This window comes from Elephas maximus, chromosome 17 (genome assembly GCF_024166365.1).
Source record: "Elephas maximus indicus isolate mEleMax1 chromosome 17, mEleMax1 primary haplotype, whole genome shotgun sequence".
In the NCBI taxonomy this organism is placed as follows: domain Eukaryota; kingdom Metazoa; phylum Chordata; class Mammalia; order Proboscidea; family Elephantidae; genus Elephas; species Elephas maximus.
This window is the reverse complement of record NC_064835.1, coordinates 67,950,447-67,973,333: the sequence shown is the minus strand read 5'-3', so window position 1 is coordinate 67,973,333 and position 22,887 is coordinate 67,950,447. Positions and strand designations below refer to the sequence as shown.

At 43.1% G+C, this 22,887-nt stretch overlaps 1 protein-coding gene across 1 annotated transcript in view; it reads left to right on the top strand.

The window, feature by feature from the left end:
- PLEK (pleckstrin) overlaps positions 1-22,659 on the top strand; it is a 33,488-nt gene extending 10,829 nt beyond the window's left edge. The window contains exons 2-9 of the mRNA XM_049856420.1: positions 4,054-4,209; positions 4,452-4,633; positions 6,591-6,682; positions 10,143-10,327; positions 12,164-12,268; positions 17,747-17,830; positions 18,692-18,761; positions 20,570-22,659. Of these exons, the coding sequence (XP_049712377.1) occupies positions 4,054-4,209; positions 4,452-4,633; positions 6,591-6,682; positions 10,143-10,327; positions 12,164-12,268; positions 17,747-17,830; positions 18,692-18,761; positions 20,570-20,706 (1,011 nt within the window). The 3' untranslated portion in view covers positions 20,707-22,659. The remainder of the gene's footprint in view (positions 1-4,053; positions 4,210-4,451; positions 4,634-6,590; positions 6,683-10,142; positions 10,328-12,163; positions 12,269-17,746; positions 17,831-18,691; positions 18,762-20,569) is intronic.
- Positions 22,660-22,887: the final 228 nt, after the last annotated feature.

Here is a 22,887-nt window from a genome sequence, read left to right as displayed (position 1 = left end):
ACATGAAGGGTGATGTTACTGTGATCAGTGTGTATTCCTTCTGTGGGGTTAACTACATACACCTGAGTTACCACCTATGTAGAATAGCATTTGTTTTGTAAATTGAGGGGTCATGCACATGCTATACAGTACATAAGGTCTGCCATGATTTTTTACACATATGTAAATTGTGTAACCAACGCCCAGATTGATATGGAGACTCTTCCCAGTATCCCTTAAGTATCCCTCGTGCCCCTTCCTACTCTGTACTCTCACCTAGGTAACCACTAGTATAACTTCAGCTATCATCATTCATGCCTGTTCTGAATTTCATGTACATAGAATCATTCTGTAATTTTTTATGTCTGTTCTTTTTTTCATTTAATGTAGTATATATGAGATTTATTCTTGTTGCTAAGTGTGCCAGTGGTTCATTCGTCTTCTCTGATTGCTCCCTTGTGTTCCATTTTATGTACTACAATTTACTTATTTATTCTCCTATTGATGGGCACTTGAGTTATTCTCCATATTTATCTATTACGAACAAAGTTGCTGTAAACATCCTTGTGTGTAACTTTTTGTGGATATATGGACTCATTTCTCTCAGATGTGTGCCCAGGAGTGGAGGTGATGGTACACAGGGCAGGTAGGTGTTTAACTTTAATATATAGTATATACTGCCGAATAGTTTTCCAAATTGGATGTGCCATTTTCTGATCCTTCCAGCCAAATTCAAGTACTTTAATTGAATTGGAGTTCCAATTACATCATATCCTTGCCAAATCTTGGCCTTCTCAATCTCTTTTAATTTCTGTCATTCTAGTGGGTGTGTAGAAGTACCTCAAACCAAGCTGTCAAGTCAATTCTGATTCATATAGGACAGAGTAGAACTGCCCTGTAGGGTTTCCAAGGAGTGGCTGGTGGATTCAAACCACCAACCTTTGGTAGCAGCTGAGCTCTTAACCACTGTGCCACCAGGGCTCCAGAAGTACCTTATTTTGGTTTTAATCTGCACTTCTCTGATGAATAATGAAGTTGAGCATGTCTTCATAGACTTATTTGACATCCTTTTTACTGAAGTGTCTGTTCAACTATCTTGCCCATTTTAAAATCAGATTGTCTGTATTTTTCTTATTGATTTGCAGGGGCTGTTCATATACTGGATATGAGACCCTTTCAGATAAAGCAGAAAGCTCACTGAAAGTCTCTCTTAGTAAAAACAGAAAGGCTTTTTATTGAAATGATATCATATGGTAGCATAGGGTGTCTGACTTGCCCATTTTCTAAAAAGGAAAATAATCCAGTGTTAGCCTGGATAGTTATTCTTTTTTTAGTAACTAAAACAAAGGAAATGTTTTGACAAGCAGAATGAATAGTTCCATGAGTATTTGTATTTATCTTCTTGACACAAATGGTCTTCCTTTCCTATATAAAGCAATGAAGCTTTGTATAGATGCCTTTTTTTTTTTTTTTTTTTTTGAGATAAGTAGCAGGATCTCCTGGGAACTGGTGATAATTTCGTTTTGTGGTAGTCATGGCAGGGCTGACATCGCATGTCAGGAGATGAGGAGAGGCAAAGAACCCACTCTTTTCCTTTCCCAAAGCCCTCCCAGAGTACAGACCAGAATGAGAGATTCAGAATGGTTAACTTATTGCTAAAGGAGCAGTTGGCACTAAACCAAAATGAAAAATTTTCAGTTAGGATTTTCCTAAGGGCCACGTTGTTGTGGGTACCATTGCTCTGGTGTTACAGACAATTTTGCAAGCGATTTTCACACAACCTGGTGATGCCTACACACAAGGTGTACTTGACATTCATATTCAGATGAAATCTGATTGGCCAGGGATGGAAACAACTGCAGCTCTTATTCCACCATCTGTGGCCTCTACACCCCTGGTAGGCACTGTTGTTAGACCATGATGCTTTGCCAGTGAGGCCAGCCTCAGGCAGCCACTCCTACTCACTCTGAATTGGCACTTGAGACAGAGTCTGTTTGTCACTCCCAACACAATGGGGAGGCTTGGGAAGGGAAAATAAACCACCGTTGTGCACAGGAAGGAATGTGGAGCAGCCATAGTATTTTCCTTTGGTAATGGCCCATGAGGGGTTAATGGGCTGATTAGGTATGTGTATATATTTGATTTTTGAATTTTTTTTAAAGTTCCAGCTAGGATGACAGTCCCTTCCTTCCCTAGATGCTGTTTTCCTGAGCAATCTGACCAAACAAAAGTGAGTCATCTGCTTCCACACTGGCCAAAGCTAGGGTATTTCGTAAGCTCTGCAGACATGTACAGAACAGTTTTAGAAAACACTGTTACAAGTTTCTATTTCTACTCTTATGTTGGTCATTTCTTCATAACTTCTTTATTCATTTTTATCTACCCATTAGCACATAATGTGATTTTAATTACAGCCGTTTTTCCCACAACATTATTTAACACCTGGTGATATGGTGAGATAGCCATGTATGAATGTGGGACATGTGACAATTTAGAGATGACCGAGTATTTTCTTATAATTAGGTATTTATACATGCACATTTTATACATTATCTAAACCGAACTTGAGGACCTTCCTCTGTCCACATGATTGCACTTAATACGTGCTAGAAATCTCTGAGATGGTCATTATTTCCCTTATTTGGCTGCCGGGGACCTGGTGCTCAGAAAAGATGAGTGGCTTGCCCAAGTTTGAGCAATAGGGAAGCAGTCAGTCCAGAACTTGAATGAGGTCTTCTAAGGTTGAGCAATTGTGGTAGGCAAACCAGAGTGCTGTAAGTGAAGGCAGATTTGGGGTGGGGCCAGCTTTTAAATACATTCACATTCTGTGAGTCAGTTGGTCAGTAGACTATATTTTGGGAAGCACTAGTAAAAAAAAAACAAAAACCGTACTACATTTTGACTTCAGAATATTTGTCTCTTTGTCAATTCTGACAAACTCTCAAAAATCAAAATTTCCTAAAAACAAAAAATCCTTCCAACCAAACATCAATGATTATCCATTTTTCTATTTTTTCTCCCCTGAAAGAAACCAGTTAAAATTTTTAAAATAAATGAAGACAAAAAAATATGAAGCATATTCCAAGGCTATGGTAGGAGCTAGTTACAGATGAAAGCCATGTGATCAGTTCTTACACATCACCAACGGGTGAGAATTTTATGGTTAGATGGTTTCTTTGTGGTTCCTGGGACTGTGAACCATATGAGCTAAGGGAGACGCAGGTTTAGGGAAATTATACCAGAGAAAGGTCCAAGTGGGGGCTGATTAGAGAATAAGGATCTGTCACTTTTTTCAAGGAAGTGTGATAGCAGCTAGCATTTGGCAGTTGGGGGAATAATCTTCTGTCCCATGATTTTAACGAACACATACTATGTGCTATCTGATGATATCATTGCCACAGAGGGGAAAAGACCTCACTTAAGACAATTGAAGAACTATATAATGTAGCATATAACAAAGTTGCAGAATGTATGGCACAACTCAGAAAAAAAGAAGGCAGTGAGCCCCAGGAGATGAGGGTGGGCTGATGCAGTTTGGAAAGGCTTCACCAATGAGGTGAGCTAAGCTGAGCCCTGAAGGATGTGGAGGGTTCCTGGGTGGTGCAAATTGTTTGTACTTGACTAGTAACCTAAAGGTTGGTGGTTTGAACCCCCCCAGTAGTGCCACAGAAGAAAGACTTGGCGACCTGCTTCCATAAGATTACAGCCAAGAAGACCCTATAGAGCAGTTGTACTAGGTAACACATGGATTTGCCCATGAGTCTAAGTTGACTCCATGGTAATGGGCTTTTTTTTGAAGGCTGCAGAAAGTTTAAGGAGAGAAAGAGCAGTGGGGTGGAGTTGGCAAGGGGAATTTCAGGCAGCAGGACAGCTAGAGCAAAGAGCCAGATGTAGAAATTAGAATGGCCCCTCAAGAAGTCACCCATTAGAGAGGATTATGTTGCAACAGCGGGAGATAATGTCATAAAACATTTTTAAAGCTGATTCTAAGAAACTACAGAATCACTCCACTGAGGAGGCAAATGCAGTTTACAAAGAGCCCTACCCATGTCGGCTTTGTTGTTGTCATTTCAGGGGAGTGTGTTCAACACCTGGAAACCTATGTGGGTTGTATTATTAGAAGATGGAATTGAATTCTATAAGAAGAAAAGTGACAACAGCCCCAAAGGAATGATTCCCTTGAAAGGAAGCACTCTGACTAGCCCTTGTCAGGACTTTGGCAAAAGAATGGTAAGTCGGCATCACTATCCACAGGGAACACCTAGCAAGCACTGACCTGAAAAGGGCACAGCCTGTAAAGTGAATGGTGCTCCTTGGACCAATCGCTCCCACCACATTCTGTCCTGGGCTTTGGACCCGGAGCCATGAGAACCAAGCTCTTCTAGAACAAGTTTGGGTCAACTGTTCAGCATCCTAAGGGGCCTCAGCCCCTTGAAAGGCATCATTCCTAATGGATGTATTTTGATTTTTAGTTTGTGTTTAAGATCACTACGACCAAACAGCAGGACCACTTCTTCCAGGCAGCCTTTCTGGAGGAGAGAGATGCCTGGGTTCGGGACACCAAGAAAGCCATTAAATGTATTGAAGGAGGCCAGAAGTTTGCAAGGAAATCCACCAGGAGGTCCATTCGACTGCCAGAAACCATTGACTTAAGGTGATTTTCTGTTTGCTTCTCTCTGCCCTTTCCTTTTTCTCCTTTAAGGAAATCTCACAGCAAATCCTGCTCCAAGGCTTGCTTTGGCCACTTCTGCCAGTTCTACTCACTCTTCCCGGTTGATAGTGGCACTTAGCTTAGTGCACAAAGATGTTTACCTGGGTCTGCAGGAGTCAATGAGGCTTCTCTACAGCCTAACTTCTCAGAAGAGTCTAGTAGAGTATAAATTCCCTCATTTTCGGCAACTTGGTCAACTTAGGAAACTCTAGTGGTGTAGTGGTTAAGCGCTATGGCTGCTAACCAAAAGGGTCAGCTGTTCAAATCCACAAGGTGCTTCTTGGAAACTCTATGGGGCAGTTCTACTCTGTTCTGTAGGGTTGCTGTGAGTCAGGATAGACTCGGCAGCAATGGACTTGGTTTTATTTTTTGGGGGGGAAGCGAACTTACATTGCATTTATGGATCAACCATAAAAAGTTAGTCTTCAAAGAAAGTTCCGGGATCTCTACATAGAGAGGAAAAGGCAGGTGCTGTGCATCCAGGCAAACAAGGTTTCAAGTTTGAGCTTTTACACAGTCAACAAGGGCCCGCTAGGGTCAACACCCATCATAGGCGGAGTCTGTCTGAGCCCTGACCTGGTGTTATGGCCTCTGGTGTTGGCTGGGAGCCCTGGTAGTGCAATAGTTAAGAGCCTGGCTGCTAACCAAAAGGTTGGCAGTTTAAGTCCACCAGCCACTGTTTGGAAACCCTATAAGACAGTTCTACTCTGAGTTGAAATCGATTCTATAGCAATGGGTTTGGTTTGGTTTTTGGTGCTGGCTGTCTTGGAGTTGCAGGTAGGAGTTGTAGCCCAAAGGTGATCAGAGGCAAATAGATAAATTCAGCCTCTGCTAGGGGTGGGGAAGAGGGTTCCTTCCTCCCTGCATCTTTCATACCTTCCATCTTTTCCTCTCAAGTGACCTTTGTTTTCTAGGAGCCTGTTTTCTCCCTGTTTGTTTTGCTTTTACGTCAAGCATACCCGCAAACAGCAGCCTTGTCAGGAAGAAGCCCATGCTGGCTGGCTCAAATGTCCAACAGGGATTCTGTTTCCATGGGGTGGACGGGGGTGGTCTCTGAGATGGTACTGAAGACACCCCTCCCATAAGCCTAACCCAGGGCTTGGTATGTTTTAGGAAATTGATAAAGTTTGGGAACTGAACTTAGTGAGATTAAGCAGCTTCCCTCATCTTGGAGGTCTCTCGGTAAAAACCAAGAAGAGGCGGCAGCTCCTGTAGCTGCGTCTGCTGGCTGGCAGCATTCCTGGCCGCAGCTGTCAGAGCTAAGTGGAATGATGCTCTCGCTATGTGGAGCCACAAGATACATGGCAGTGACATTCTTTTACTGCTTGGGAATACGCCGATAAGGCAATTTTTGGTTTATCACTTCAAGGACAAAAAAGTTGCCTTAGCTCTTATTATGTTCAGTGTAAGAGGTAAGCTCAGTCAAAATGCTCACCTTGGAGGCAAATATCTACACCTTCAAATGTCTACACTCGAGGACCCTTAAGGAACTGGGACATGAGGACTGAGTGCCCTTAAGGATCTAGAATATGAGAATGTCAGGCTCTGACCGGGTATGGAAAATTGACCCTAAGAACATTTAATATTTGACACCTAACTGGGGAAAACACTCCATCTCAGATACCAGGAATTACGTGACCAAAAAGCTTAATAAATTCAAGATACATTCAGTACCTTCGTAGTGCATTTTGCTAAGTGCTGTGCAGGCCACAGAGCTAGGTGCATATGAACTCTTTCCTCCTTTAACTACTTATGATGTGTTGAGGAGATTAGGCTCAGGGTCGCCTGGGGAGGCAGGGGCTTGTGCTCATAGCCAGCCTTTCCCAGGAGATGACTCCCAGAGAGGAAAAGCCATTCCGAAATGCTTCCCGTTCACCTGTCTGTTTTCATCTCTGTGCAGTGCCTTGTATTTGTCCATGAAAGACACCGAAAAAGGAGTAAAAGAACTGAACCTCGAGAAGGACAAGAAGATTTTTAATCACTGTTTCACAGGTAAAAGGCTTAAGTATGAAATGCATGGCTGGGGAAGGGAATACAGAGCTCTGCCTGGGCCTTGTGTGTGAGGTAGGGGGCGTAGATCACCATGGGGGGACAGGGTCACAGTCTGCAGACTGGTGCACATGAGAATTAGACTTTCCCAGTGTGGAAACAGAGAGAAGAGTAGCAATGAACTTTGTTGTTGAAGATAACGTTTTAGAAGTTCCAGACAGAGCAATCAAAGGGTGATTTTTTTCAATAATGGCAACAGACACGTAGTTGAGTAAGACATGATCCTTACTACTATAAATAAGGAATAAGACATAACTTGTAAGACTTAAATGACAATATTAGGGATGTCATATGGCTGCACAGGGTCAGGCATTACGTGTTATATGCTTAGGCAGTATGGTATAGTGGTTAAAAACATGTTCTCTGAAGCCAGGCTGCCTGGGTTCAAATCCTGGCTCTTCAATTTGTTAGGTATAAAACCTCGGGCCAATTTCTTAGCCTTTCTTTACTTCGCTTTGCTTGTCTGTAAAATGGGGAATGATCATAGCGTACCTATATTATAGGGTCGCTGTAGTGTGCTTAGAACAGTGCCTGGCACATAACCAGTAAGTGCAATATGGTACAAACACTCAATGTTTTTGTTATGACTAAAGATGCTATATGTTTACACAATCAGTTCTGTGAGTTCAGGAAAAGGGGCAAAAAAAGGGTGGTGCTTAAATGGGTAGAATGTCATCAAATATTTGTAGAGAAGATTTCTGATGAGGAAGCAGGGCAAGGATGGTAAGGACAAAGTTGTGGAGGCAGAGAAGGGCAGAATGTGTGTCCAAGCAAAGGAAGTGGCCAGCCTGGTAGGACTGATGCTTCATTAAAAAGCCAGTTGCCGTTAAGTCAGCTTTGACCCATGGAATAGAACTATGCTCCACAGTGTTTTCAATGATGAGTTTTTGGAAGTAGATTGTGAGGTCTTTCTTCCCTAGGCGCCTCTGGGTGGACTCAAACTGAGAACTTTTCCATTAGCAGATGAGCATGTTCACCATTTGCACCACATAGGGACTTCAATGGTTCATTAGGGGGGCAACATGGGAGGTAATGTTTGAGACCAGCCTTATCAGATGCCAGGCAAGGCTTACTTGGGTTGGCAGAGGAGGTGAAGGGAGAAAACTCGGAGGGGGAGACAGCAGATATAGAATGTGGGGATGTCCAGTTAATAGATAACCCATGAAAATGGTCCAGTCAGGGTCAGGAAGGTGAAGGGGAAAAGAGCATAATATGAGGTAACAAGGTAGTACCCCATGGGAATTCGGTCTCAGAGAGTTAAGGCAGCCGCCAGTTAGCATCAGGAAAGTCTGGGCTGAGATTTGGGATCAAGATACCAAGCCATGGGCAGAGGTAAGGGAAACTGGCAAGAGCAAGGCAAAGCCCCAACTCTAGCAGGACTGAGATCACTAGGACGGAGTCTCAGGCAGTAGGAATGAGGAGGGGTTTTAAATGTGTAGTCCCAGAGTATAGGGCTAGAATTTCTTAAGTCCTTTCCACTGAATGTCAGAGCAGATCCTAGAAATTCAAGTGGTGTGGAGCTTTCTTGTGGAAGTCAGGTGGTCTCAGAAGAGAGATGAAGTCTGTGACAGAGACTGGGCCCCAGGCAGTGCTGACACAGGATAGAGGACCTGGAAGGTCAGGTTACAGAGAGACTAGGCTGAACTTGTCTCTCAAGCTTCAGCATGCCTAGTTGCCTAAGCATGGGATCTTGGGTTAAGGCCTGTTGTAGGCGTCACTTACGGCCTAACATCACCTAAACTCTCTAAGACTTAGTTTTGTCATTCTTAAAATGAGATCTGTAATTACTTCCTTACCTTATTTACAGAGTTGTAAGCGTTAAAAGCAGTAGCACAGTGTCCACGAATTATGGCCACAGAGAAAGAAAAGTGCACGAAAGCTTTCCTTACATGAAATTGGTGGAAGGCTCACCAACCAATTACTGTCATCATATTTTGAGGCTGACAATAACCTTACTGCTCTTGCCTGGATAACCCAGGGCTCACTGGCTAGTATGCTGTTGGCTCCCCTATTGGCTGTTTCTAAAGAACCTACCTTTCTTCACACAAAGCTTAATGGTAGCCTGCTATAATTCAGTTAATGGGTCAATTTCATTTCATTCTCTTCACAGTCCTATCTTCAGGCAGAAGGTTGATTCAATGACTTCTCAAGTCCCCTTTAGACCTAGAAAGGTGTGAAGATCACTCCAAATGATGACATCAGATTTTAATTTAGGACACACAGGATGTGTTAGCAGTTCCCAGGTGGTGCAAACCATTAACACACTCAGCTTTTACCAAAAGGTAGATGGTTTGAGTCTATTCAGAGGCTTCTTGGAAGAAAGGCCTGGTGATCTACCGCCCAAAAATCAGCCATTGAAAATCCTAAGGAGCACAGTTCTACTCTGATGCACATGTGATCGGCATGAGTCAGAATCAACTCGACCACAACTCTTTTTATGATTATGCTGTTTCTCTGCTTAAAAACTTGCAATGACTCCTCATTGCCACAGTTCTTAATGTGCCATCAGAGCTCTCTCCACTCAACCCTGTGCTTTCCTTCCCATCTTGTCCCCTTTTGCTTTCTTTCCACCAACTCTTCCTCCTCTCCCACGGGGCTGCTTCTTGCCTGCGTGCGTCTGTTCATGGTGCTGCTCCCTCAATCCGTACTGGTTCTTCACAGCCTCTGCCACGACTGCTTGGCAACCACCTACTTGTTATTTAAGCCTCAGCCCAGTATCACTTCCTCTGTGAAGCATCCCCTCTCACCACTGCCCCTATCAATGCCTCCCTGCATGTTTGACCCAGTAGCTCCACTGTATCAATCTAGAGTAGAGCAATTGTTACAACCTTTCCTTCTTTATCACCCATCTCTCCCTTCTAGATTCCTTAAGTGTGGTATCCCCAAACTCATCACAGTACCTAGCCCCTAGTAGATGCTCAGTTTGTCTTTGTTCATTAATGGAATTAATGAATGGGTTAGTAAAAGTTATTTCTTTGATGCATGCATTGCCTCCTTAAGTGGCATGTAAAACCAATTGCTGTTGACTCTGACTCATGGTGACCCCCATGTATGTCAGAGCAGAATTATGTTTTCAATGGCTGATTTTTCAAAAGTAGATTGCCAGTCTTTCTTCTGAAGCATCTTTGGGTAAACTCAAACTGTCAACTTTTTGGTCAGTAGCTAAGCATGTTAAATGCTTGCACCACCCAGGGACTCCATAAGTGGCATGTAGATGCTTGGAAAACCCTTTATGTGGTTGCTTTTGTTTGCAGGTAGCTATCTCACTGATTCCCCTCTTGGAATAACAGGGAAGATGAGGCAAGTGAGACACTTGGGTGCCCTGGAGGCAGTTCAGGACTGATTGTCAGGGTCTTGCTCTTTGGTAAGGAGAGTTAACCTTCCCTCTGATGGTTCCATCCAGGTACCTGCGTCATCGACTGGCTGGTATCCAACAAGTCCATTCGGAATCGCCAGGAAGGTCTCATGATTGCCTCCTCGCTGCTCAATGAAGGGTACCTGCAGCCTGCGGGAGACTTGTCTAAGACTGCAGTGGATAGTGCCTCTGAAAACCCTTTCCTGGACAACCCTGATGCCTTCTACTACTTTGTAAGTGAGAAAAGCTACCCATCTATTCTTGGTGTAATGGGGCTGCCTGGGCAGATTCTAGATATGTGAAAGAAAGGGCCTGGCCCTGCAGAGAACTATTAGCGATGGGAAGGAGTCAAGAGATTGCCCAGGGGGATGAAGGAAATACCTGAAGCCTGAGGACCATTCAGAGCTTCTGTTACAACAATGCTTTGAAGACTTGGCAGCTGTCCCCCTCCACAGTGCTTGCCAAGTTTAATCAAATCAGTTTAAAGGAAACTATTATTTACTTGATGTTTTCTTTAAATTGACTTTCTTATTAAACTTGAACGTATCTGTTCTTATCCTATGCAATAATTCACTTATAGGACTTTATTAGGCCCTAGTTACATGCCAAAAGAGCCTTGGTGGTACAATAGTTAAGCACTCGGCTGCTAACTGAAAGGTTGGCAGGTCAAACCCACCCAGCAGCTCCGTGGAAGAAAGACTTGGCCATCTGCTCCCATAAAGAACCTAGGAAACCCTATGGGACAATTCTACTCTGTCCTATAGGGTTACTATGGGTTAGGATCAACTCAATGGCACACAACAACGACACAACAGTACATGCCAGACACTTTCCTAGGCACAGCAGATATTAGCAGGGGAAATAAAACAAACAAACAAACAAACAAAAATCCAAAACATAACAGCAAAATTTCAGGCCCCCATGAAGCTTCCTCTCTAGAGGAGGATTCATAAAATCACAGGTGTGATGTGCTAGGTGTATTTTCCCAAAGATACATAAAAATACACAACTATTAATACAAACATTGTTCATCCGAGTCACTGCCTCCCATTGTCTGTGTTCTTCCCATGGTATGCTTACCTCAGTTGAGAAACACTGAATTACACAATATGGACCAAATTTTGGGCCACCTGAGAAATTCCCCAGCAGTAGATATCTCAGGGGATTTTGTCAGTTTTGTTTCTATTCTGGCTCAGAGGATAGAAATTAGGAAGCTGCTTAATCTAAGAGAATCATCCTTCTTACCACAATGAAGTGAATATCGCACAGAGACTTTCATTTCTCATTTGAAGGAAGTTTCATTGTCAGTATTATTATTATTTTTTAGACCTTCGGTCTGATCTTATATAGCTGTTTAAGTGAAGATTCTAAAAATACCCCCCACAGTGGCTTCTCTTCTATAGCTACTTGTTACCAATTGCCATCGAGTTGATTCTGACTCATAGCACCCTATACGGCAGAGTAGAACTGCCCCATAGGGTTTCTAGGAGCAGCTGGTGGATTCGAACTGCTGACCTTTTGGTTAGCAGCCATAGCACTTAACCACTGTGCTACCAGGGCTCCCTTCTATAGCTGGTTGGTCCCAATTCCCTCCTGATCTCAGAGGACGAGGATAGACGCCTGCTCTCAGCCTTCTTAAAGCAGGTGAAGGGGTGAAAGGTGGCGATAGAGATGGAATTTCATGGTGTCTTATAAGTCAGCTCCCTCTGTTTTCAAGGATCCAGCCACGAGGTCCCAAGAGGAAAAAAGTTTTGAAAGCAGAAATGTGCACCATGAACATTGAGCTAGACACAGAGCATAGCTTGAGAAACCCAAGAAAATGAAAGGATGTCGATGAGATCACACTTGAGTGGGGAAAGGAGTGGAGCAGTACATAAAAATGAAAAAGAAGGGTAAATTTGTAAACCAAAGATAACCCTTGAAATTCAGACCGGGCTGTGCACAGGAGGGGGAAGGAGATGAAAGAGTCGACCGTGGTGGTTGGAGGGGAGGGAAAGGGGGAATTGGTGGTACATGTGGCAATACCCCTGAGACTACAAAAGTGAACTTGCTGTTTGGTTTCCCAATAGCCAGACAGTGGGTTTTTCTGTGAAGAGAATTCCAGTGATGATGACGTGATTCTGAAAGAAGAATTCAGAGGAGTCATTATCAAGCAGGGGTGTTTACTCAAGCAGGTGAGTGGCCACCGCTGTCCCCTTCTAGCCTTTCACGTCCTTTTATTTCTAAATTACCAAATGGTATTTAGTTGTTTAACCAACGTTGCATTGTTAGGTGCTGTAGAGTCAGCTCCAAATCATGGCGACCTTCTATGTAGCAGGATCAATTTAACCAACAGTCAACTGGAACGTGAGACCCACAGTGTGAAAGACAGGAAAATAAAGAAACCAATGATCAAAGTGGCATCAGGTCAGGAGGACTGAGACAGGCAGAAAAATAAGAAAATTCCTCTTTTAGCAACATCATAGGACATAGAGGTGTTTCGAGAAAGCTATTGCCCTTCTCATTAGCTGGAGGAAATAAACTGGTTAAGAGACGTCATCCGAAAGACAGTTTAATGGTAAACGTACTTCCATTTTTGCCTGTTCCTCCTTCCTATAAAATAACCAGGAAACAGGAATAGAGAAGACACACAAAAAAGGAACACTGTATATCACTGACAGCAAGGAAGTGACACTGCAGATTGTGGGTAGGGTGTGGCAAGACCCAAACCAGGTATGCCTGAGGCCAACTCTGTGGGAACAGCAGGCAAAGATCAAGTCCAGTTTTAGGGCATGGGCATCATCCTGCAGGGGGAGTCAAAGGCAATTACCAGGTGTCTATAGGTACATGCCACTGTCAGTCTGGGAGGCAAAGGCCGGGGTAACCTGAAAGCTCGAGTCAGTTACCAGATGGCAAGGCATGTGATGCCAAGAGGTAAGGGAATACAAGGGATGGACATGAGAGAGGAAGCTAGGGCCAGCACCTGGGTAGAGGAAGAAGTAGCAGGAGGACATGGGAGTATTCAGGGTGACACAAATTGATGGCACATGGTGTCATAAAGGCCAAGGCGCCTCTACAGGGCCAGCGTCTTGCCTTCCTGACAATGCTATGTACTGTATATAACAGAGAGAATCTGGTTGCTGTAAGGAAATTTATGTGCACCATCTGTAGGCTCCACGGAACTAAGATGGATCCTTAACTTCCATCTTGGTGATTGATGAGGTGCGCCAGGAGGAAAGAACCAAAGCAGAGCATATATTCACGTTTAGAAAGAGGGACTTTGGGCTAGTTAAGGTTAGGTATAGATAGGGACTTTGAGTTCCACTGGAGGAGAGGGACATTAGGAAATCAACCTCAACTCCAGGTTTTCAGATATATATAGCAAAAATTTAGAAAAAATTCATGGACAACATTCTTTTTACGACAGGGTGACCATTTGACTAGGTTAAAGGAAAACCCTAGGGTCAGGGACAGCCTATTTATGGTAATAGGGCAGGAACTGGCAGTTGCCCACAGGGCAGAGTTTGCCCTCATTGGCTCTGCCAAACATTCCTACATCGTGGCTCTTTGAGTTACAGGTGCTGGAAAATGGCTGTAAGATGAGTAACTGGTGGGAATTTCACTATTTCCTTATTCTTATGGGTCCCTTCTGGAAACCCTGGTGGCGTAACGGTTAAGCGCTACAGCTGCTAACCAAGAGGTCAGCAGTTCGAATCCACAGGTGCTCCTTGGAAACTCTGTGGGGCAGTTCTGCTCTGTCCTATACGGTTACTATGAGTCAGAATTGACTTGATGGCAGTGAGTTTGGTTTTTATATAAGTCTGTGCTGTTACCAGCCGTTAATGCCTTTTCTTGAATGAGTAGATCAGACAAGGCCCAGTCTAGAATGGGGCCCTGAGAAAACTCAGCATAGAGGTTGAAAATGAGGAGTCTAAAATCTGGGTTGGACTGGAGCCATGTCTAGGTAAATTTCCCCAGTGGGAGACCCTGGATGGCCAAAAATAGGGTGAGAGTAATGGGTGCCTGAGATAATGGGGATTGGAAATCAACTTAAGAGTTTTCCTTTAGCTTCTTTTACTTGACCTTTGATAGGTACGATCTAGCCTGAGCTAGCCCAGTTGGTTCACGTTCGAATCCCCTAGAAGCTGCTAAAATTGCACTCTAGGCCAATTAAATCAGAGTCTCTGGGTGGGATTCAGGTATTTTTACAGCTTTCCAAGCAATTCGGTGTGCAGCAGTGCCTGAGAAACTTTGAACTAATCTTTTTCTTAGCAGCTAACTTGTCCTAGTATCAAAAATACAATTATTTAAATAGTTATCGTGTTAAGTCGTTTTTTACCTGAAGAAAACAAAAATCTATGTACAGTCGGGAATTTTGTTCTTCTATAATATTCTTTCCTTTCCTTTTTTTTTTTTTTTTGAGAGAATTCAAAATTCTCTTTGATGTTCCTTTTTAATGTTTCCAGTTCAGTGTTTATTACCCTGGTTCATATCAGAATCACTTCAGGGAATTTGTAAAAATTTCCTCTTTACATTCCACAAAAAGTCAATCACCTCTGCTTGGAGTTAGCCGTAGTTCACCTGCATGGAAGACTCATCATAAAAAAGACACCTGAGCTCCACACCTCACAGGTGGGAAGTTACTGTGTCCAACAGGAAGCCAGTCTCTCCCAGTTCTTCCCCCTCCCCGTTTTAGGAGAAATAAGCCTACTTGGGGAATGTAGCAAGTCTGAGGATGAATGAGATTGGACTGTATTCAATAAAAATATAAGTAGATGATTTTTTAAATATAATTCATTCTGTTAGGACAATGAATAAAATATCTCATTGGTTAATTCTCATCCACGTTGTAGATTCTTAGAAAGGGAGGGAGTTCAGCATCCTTCTTGGTCTACAGTAGGCAATACACACTTGTAGAGTGAGTTAAATTGAATGTAAGTAGAAGATTTTGGCAGTTCAGCAATTCTTAGAAACCCCAGGCATGAACACATCCCTTAAAATCTCTCAGGAAATACTCCTTCAATGAAAGATGGCTGAACACACACTTGCTAACATAAAAATCTCCACGTCATGTTCTGATGCCAACGAGGGCTTCCTGGGAACATGAGTTTGGGCAGAGTCTGCTGATTTCACATCCTCTGTTATCTTCCTCTTCAACTGACTCATAATAACCTCCAGCAATTACATAAGAGAGCAGGAAATGTGGGTCTGTGGGTCTGTGGGTCTGCAGGTCAGGAGGAAATCCTGGGGATCAGAAACTTGAGTGTCTTCATCTTACAGACAACATTAGCTAAGGTAAAGAGCAGGAATTCACACTTTTAGAAGGTGTTGCCTTTAAAAGTCATCTTGGACATGATACAGCAGATAGAAATATTTTCTTTTTTGCCACATGACTCTACAGGGCAGCGTCCTGCTCCATTCTTTAGGCAAGTAAAAGACTCTTTGGAAATGACCAAATGCTTGACAAGATATTTTAGGCCCATTCTTGAAAGCTCCTTTTAAACTCCTCTGACCTGGCATTATGAAGAAGGTCCTATTTATTAAAATCCCACTTTTTTCATTGCTTTCTACACAAGTGCAATGAAAAATATTGGATAATTTTTGCATCTGCTTGTCAATATGTGGTGGTTTAGAAATTACAAATAATATTCTTCATATTGACAAGGTAGAAACTCCATGCCTTCTCATCTAATGATTTGCTTTTTGGTTTCTGAAGTTGTTTAAGTCGTTAGAATTTTCTGTGGGAAATATAGAATCAGGTGTCTTAGTTATCTAGTGCTGCTATCACAGAAATACCACAAGTGGATGGCTTTAACAAAAAGAAGTTTATTCTCTCACAGTCTAGGTGGCTAGAAGTCCGAATTCAGGGCACCAGCTCCAGGGGAAGGTTTTCTCTCTCTGTCGGCTCTAGGGGAAGGTCTTTGTTGTCAATCTTCCCGGATTGAGGAGCTTCTCAGTGCAGGGACCCTGGGTCCAAAGGACATGCTGTTCTCCTAGCTCTTGTTTCTTGGTGGTATGAGGTCCCCCTGTCTCTCTGCTTGCTTCTGTCTTTTGTAACTCAAAAAAGATTAAAAAAAAAAAAAAAAGATATAAAAAGACTTAAGACACAACCTAATCTTGTACATTGATTCCTGGATCATTAACATAACTGCTGCTAATCCCACCTCATTAACATCATAGAGGTAGGATTTACAACCCATAGGAAAATCACATCAGATGACATAATGGTAGACAACCACACAATACTGGGAATCATGGACTAGCCAAGTTGACATACATTTTTGGGGGACACAGTTCAATCCATGACATCAGGTTTGTTGTGTCCTTACGGAAAACTGCTATAATTGAAATAGCTAGGTAACTCAGGGCAATTACAAACTGATATTAAGCAGCTTCCGGGTGCCAGGCACAGTGCAGGGCACTGGGGAAACAAAGATAAATAAGATGCAAAGCCCTCAACACTCATAGTCTAGATGATGTCAGTGTTGAATGTTGTTGGGAAAGGCCAAGTCCTGCTCTTCTTTTTTCATCACATCTGTCACAGTCACTCTTCCTTCCTATTTCCATTTGCTGCTACCTGAGGCTAGTTCCTGATAGTTTTATGCCTGGATTGCTGTAATCGTTCCCTAATGATCTTCTTTTTTACTTATTGTCTTTCCCCTGGCTTTCCTTCACTCTAGTCAGCTGGTCAATCCTGAGCATTGTTACCATATTAAAACCCATTGCTGTCAAGGCGATTCTGACTCATAGCGACCCTATAGGATAGAGTAGAACTGCCCCGTAGGGTTTCCAAGGAGTGGTTCTTCACCACTACGCCTCCAGGGTTTCCATTACCATATTAATCTATCTAAAATAAATAAATGCCACTCCCTACTCAAAAGCCACCAATAGTTTCCCCCGCCACCTTGTATTTTTGCTAAGCCCCTGTCTACTCTTCCAACCTTGTTCTTCTGCTCTTCATTAACCCCACGTTCTAGCTAGGCTGGTCTTCTTTATCAATGTCTGAATTTGCCTTGTTCCTCCCCAGCTTTGCTTTTTGGTTATCAATTGTCTTCCTTCCTCTTTCTCACACATCTAAGTCCTGTGTGCCCCACATGGCTTAGTGGGGGTCTTTATGAAGCTTTCTTTGACAACCAAAGCCTACAATTACATATCCCTCATTTAATTCCTTTGGAACCCACTATCTATACCAATTATTGGATTTTAGCATTTGCTGTTTTACGTTTACACATAAATTATATACCCTTTGAAGAATAGGGCCACGTCTTAACCCTCTTTGTATTCTTCATATTGCCTCATGAAGGATGTTGTTCATAACCAATAACGAATTGACATCCTGTTGATTCTGACTCAGGGCCGCTCCATGTGTGTCAGAGTAGAACTGTGCTCCACAGGGTTTTCAATGTCTGATTCTTCAGAAGTAGATTTCTGGGACTTTCTTCTGAGTTGCCTCTGAGTAGACTCAAACCCCAAAACTTTCGGTTAGCAGCTGAGCATGTTAACCATTTGCACCATTCAGGGACTCCCATTGTACAAAGGATTGGGTCTTGATTCTCCTAGAGTTCTATTTCATCTTTTCTTTCAGTTCAGCAAAGAATATTATGTAGCTACTGTGGGTAACAAGTGATGCTAGGAACTCATCATTCCTTTTCTTTTGTTGATCCTCGATGCAGGGGCATAGGAGGAAAAACTGGAAAGTGAGAAAGTTCGTACTGAGAGAAGACCCTGCATATCTGCACTACTATGACCCTGCGGGGGTAAGTTTCTGTGGTCGACAAATTCGTTCAACTAGAAGCCTCCACTGCCTTTATTAGCTGGGCTACCCATTCTTCTTTCTGCTCTGCTGATATCCTTTTTCTCTCTTCACTCCTCTGCTTCTTAATTTCCCCTCCTCCCTTCTCATTGTAATGAGCTGAGATCTTAGGCCTTTGAGGCCAATATAAGCTCAGGTATGGGAAAAACAAACAAACAAACAAACCTCTGTATTGTTATTTCTTTAGTCAACACAATACCATTTTTTTGTTTGTCCCAATCTGATATTTTCAGGGGGAGCTATATCAGTCTAACACTTACTCTTAGTTTAATATGCAAAAAAAGTGAATAATTCCTCTCCCGGATCAACTTGGATGAGAACATTGCTTAAGACTACAATCTGGGTTTTGATTGTTTGGGAGCAGGGTTTTCCTCAACAAAATAAGACAACTCTGTCCAAGTTGTCCTTAGCTCTGTTCTCAGTGCAGGGCTCTTTGATTCCCTCTTAGGAGAATTATCTTACTAGATCAGTTGGATCAAAGAGATCCGGGATCATGCAGCTGTTTTTGAATAGGCTAATGGGATGCGGTGACCACAGCCTCCCCACCTCCCCTGACATTTCCTCTAAATTGGAAGCCCAGATTAATTTGGGTCTTTTCCTCCTACCTCCCTGACCCAGTAAAGTGGAGGGTTGAGGATGTGGAACGACTGTAGATCTAGAGCAGGTTTTCTTTAGTCTCCTTTGGCCCTTATTCTGGGGGCCTGATCTATACCAGAAGGGGTCTGTGTGGCTTCTGCACCAACAGGGTGGGGCATATGCATACGCTGTACATTGAAAACATGAGGAACAATGTTCCCTCCTCTAGGGGGAAGAGCCCCTGGGAGCTATTCGCCTGAGAGGATGTGTGGTGACTTCAGTGGAGAGCAACCCAGATGGTAAGAATAAATTTCTGTGTGAGAGGTGTCTACTTTCTTTCGCACATAGGAACCCTGAGCCAACAGCAATCAAATCAGATATCAGTATGAACAACTTCACTGTCTAAAAATCTGGGAGATACCAAGAGCTGTTCTCTCCCAACTCCTGGCTTTCCAAGCCTTGGGGATTTGGAGTGGCTTTGCGGATACCTTGAGTAAATCTTTGAGCAATGTTGAGAAAAACCCTTCACCTCAGAACTGGCTTGGATGGAAAGCTTATTATCTCCCGATTTCTGTAATTGAGCCCATGCATTCTTTAAAGGGGGCCTTTTTTTTTTTACATACCCAGGCCAGGAAATCTCCCAAGACAAAAGAAACATTTGTGCAGAGAGGCAGCTTGGTGAATGGAAAGAGCACCTGGGTTTGAGTTGGGTCTATGCTAGTAATTAGCTGTACTACATGAGACAAACCACCTGACTCCTCTGGGTCTTCATTCCTCCTCTAAAAAGGAGCAGGTTGCACTAGAGGACCTCTGTGTCGCTTCCAGAGCACAAGTCTATGATTTGGTGCAAAGAATAACCACGTTTATGAAGGCTGACTTTCCAAGTGCTGGTAAACAAGTGGCATCACTGGAGAGATGCAGTTTAGACCTTCCAAAGCCTGGTCTCATCATGCTGTTTTGGGTATATGGTGTTCTACAGGGGCCCTGGTGATGCCGTGCTTAAGGCCTCAGGCTTCTAACCAAAAGGTTGGCAGTTCGAATCTACCAGCCACTGCTTGGAAACTCTATGAGGCAGCTTTATTCTGTCCTACAGGGTTGCTGTGAGCCTGAATTGACTTGACGGCAATGGATTTGTTTTGGTTGGTGTTGTATAAGCTGACAGGAAAAGAGCTGCAAAAGCCTATAGAATTTTACTACCCTTGACTCTGCCTACAACCGTGCCCCGTAGGGTTATGTTTTAGTTTTAGGAAAGGGAGCATGTTGTTTTTTAATTTGAAACAATGTTTAAGTCTTGTCACAGTATTGACTAATTTATTGCCTTTTATATTTCAGTAGAGGCTGTAACTTAGCCCTTGATAAAAACCAATTCAGGCAATACTGATGGTACTGGTGGTAGGTCTGAGGCTGCCCCCCCGCCCCCCATGTATTGGGGTTAGCTGTTGGTTTATTTAGAGTATTAGCAGAGAAACGAAGGGGTTACTTTGTTAAACACTATTATTTCGTAAAGGCGAGAAATTTTGTTTACTTATAAACTCTGAAAAGAAAATGTTTCTTCTTGAGGGTTTTGTTTGATTTCTGGAAACTACATGTATGTATATAAGTCAGCACATACGTGATCATATTAGCTACCTATCTGAATACTATATCATGTGTAATCATACAATAGATATGATCATGCAATGTTGGTACATTTAAAGACCATGTAATTTTTTTCCTATTACATTCTTTTTCTTTTGATCAAAGTGCAATATACATGCATAAAATAGTATATGCTGTAACAGTATATCTTCATGAATGTTCACAAAGTGAGCACACCTGTATAACCATGACTAGAAGATCAAGAAATGGGTTATGACCAATACCAAAATGCCCCCTTTGTGCCCTCCTGCAGGGACTTTCCCTCCTCCTGATAGTTAACAGCATTGCCTGGCTTTGCTTGGCTTTGTTCTTCATATACAGCAAGTCATAAGTATGTGTTCTTGAAAACCATATATTTCATGTTCTTAGAGAACTCGAGAAACCAGAATTTTCTTACTTGCAGAGGGAGGGTGGACCGGGTGGCCCTCTGCTGCCTGCGGGCACTGTTATTCACTGTCTCTCTCACCAGGCAAGAAGAGTGACGAAGAGAACCTTTTTGAGATCATCACGGCTGATGAGGTGCACTATTTCTTGCAAGCGGCCACCCCCAAGGAGCGCACTGAGTGGATCAAAGCCATCCAGGTGGTCTCCCGGACTGGGAAGTGAGGACATGCCTGCAGCTTCTCCTTACCCTCCTGAGGGAACCCCACAGTTATGCTCACTCCAGCAGCTGTCCACTTCAGGGATGAATCCACAAGAAAAGGCCCAGGGGTGGGAAGTTGTCTTCTGCAGGGGATTCTGAATGTAATTAACCACGTGCTCGTTGTTCACCTGCACAGCATTGCTCACTGAACCTCTTTGCCCCTTCCCGTGTGCCCCCAGCAGGTAAAGCAGCCTGTGTGATCTTGGTGGGCTGCTTTCCCTCTCCGGGACTAAAGAACCTCTTCTGGAAAAGGCAGTTGAGCTAGGAGATCTCTGAGGTCCTTCCTACTTAGGAGACAAAATGCCCTGTGATTCTAATACCCATGGAGGTTAAGGTGCCTCTAGCTGTCCTGATGGGGCCCTTCTTTAGTTAACTTTTGGCCTTCACCTGTCTCCACCTGTGCCAGAGCACATTTTCAGTCTTATCACAGTACTGACTAGTTCATTGTCTTTCGATTTTCCAGAGGCTGTAACTCAGCCCTTGATACAAACCAGTTCAGGCTCTACTGGTGGTACTGGTGGTGGGTCTCTTGCCTTTAAAACAATGTTGCAAATCTGTTCTAAGAGTATTAGGCAGAAACCTCTTTTGCCCTCTTTAGCCATCTTCCGCTTCCTCTTGGCCACAACATCAAGTAACAAAATGAAGGAGAGCTCTCTTCTTCCTCATCCTACCCAGAAACTTCCTGAGAACAGGCACCGAAGTGATGGTTTTTAGGTTTCAGCTTTTGGTCACTTACTTCAGCTAGAAAAGTCATGTCTTCTGAGAAACAGACTTGAGGAAGCCAGAAGTAGCGAGGGTCCTTTTCCGTGCCTAGAAGCCACTGAGGGCGCCACATATTCCACTTCCATTGAGGCTGACCTGAGAAGGGTCTCTCTTTGTCCCTTTTGGGAGCACTTCTCTACAGTTTATTATCATTAAGAGACGGGGCCTCAAATATGCGAGGTTCTGTTTTATTTGAGTGTTTAGGAAAAAAAAAACTAGCTGGGTTCTTTCCATGGGCAAGGGGCCTAGGCAGCTGCCTGGCTAATGTGTCCTTGAGCTCTAGAGGTTGGAGGACTAAATTGCAGGTCAGCTGACTGAATGTGGGGTTTATACAAAGACAGTGCTGAAAGGACTGTAGACAGAGCTTGTGGTGGTGGCTGTCAGCCTATGGAGCGCCTTCAACTCTCCAGTTAATGATATTGTGGTCTGTGCCTAAGCTTTTAAGTACAAGCTGTAGCAACTCCTTCTTGGCCTCTGAGGGGCCCACAGCCCCATTGTCAGCCACAGTGATCTGACCTAGATTCAAATTCAGGACTGGTTTCCCATTGTTGACCTTATCCACTTACTAGTGATTCTTCTCCAACAGTGAGGAAGACGGCACCCATAGAACCAGTTATGTGTGTGAAGGTATATTTTTCAACTCTAGGTTTTAAATTTTAAGGCTGCAGTGAGGAAAAACAGGTAAACCACTTACCAATGAGTCAGCTCCAACTCATGGTGACCAGGTGTGCGTCAGAGTAGAACTACGCTCCATAGGGTTTTCAAGGCTGTGATCTTTTGGAAGTAGATTGCCAGGCTTTTCTTTTGAGCCTCCTCTGAGTGGATTTGAACCTCCAACCATTTGGTTAATAGCTGAGTGCTTAACCATTTGAATCATCCAGGGACAAAATTGCTTCTGATTTTGCTGGCTCTTCTCTCTTCCTCCCCCAGTTCCGCACAACATTCCTGAGGCTACTCCTACTTATTCCCAGAGTGTCATATTAGTGGTCTTGAGATACAGGACTACCTTTTTAAATTTTTTTCCTGGTTATTTCATAAATTGTGTTCTTATAACATGCACACTATTTTCCTACAATCGGTGTTAAAAGTATTTATTAATATGGACTCAACTTTATGTTTTGAAATAAACATGACTGTTTTTGGTGTCTCTTGGATGTTATGACTCTGATGTTTTGCCTTCCATTAAAGACTCACCTTTTCTACAACTCACTTGCGCTTAGAATAAAATCACCTCTTACTTCTCCAGTCGTCCCAACACCTGTATGAGTTTCTGTAACAAAGTCAATTTATTCTAGGGAAAAATAAAAATGGGAAAAAATAAGATTAGGGCTTAGGGAATATTTTCGAAGAATTAGGAAAGTATATAGAGAGTAGGAAAATGT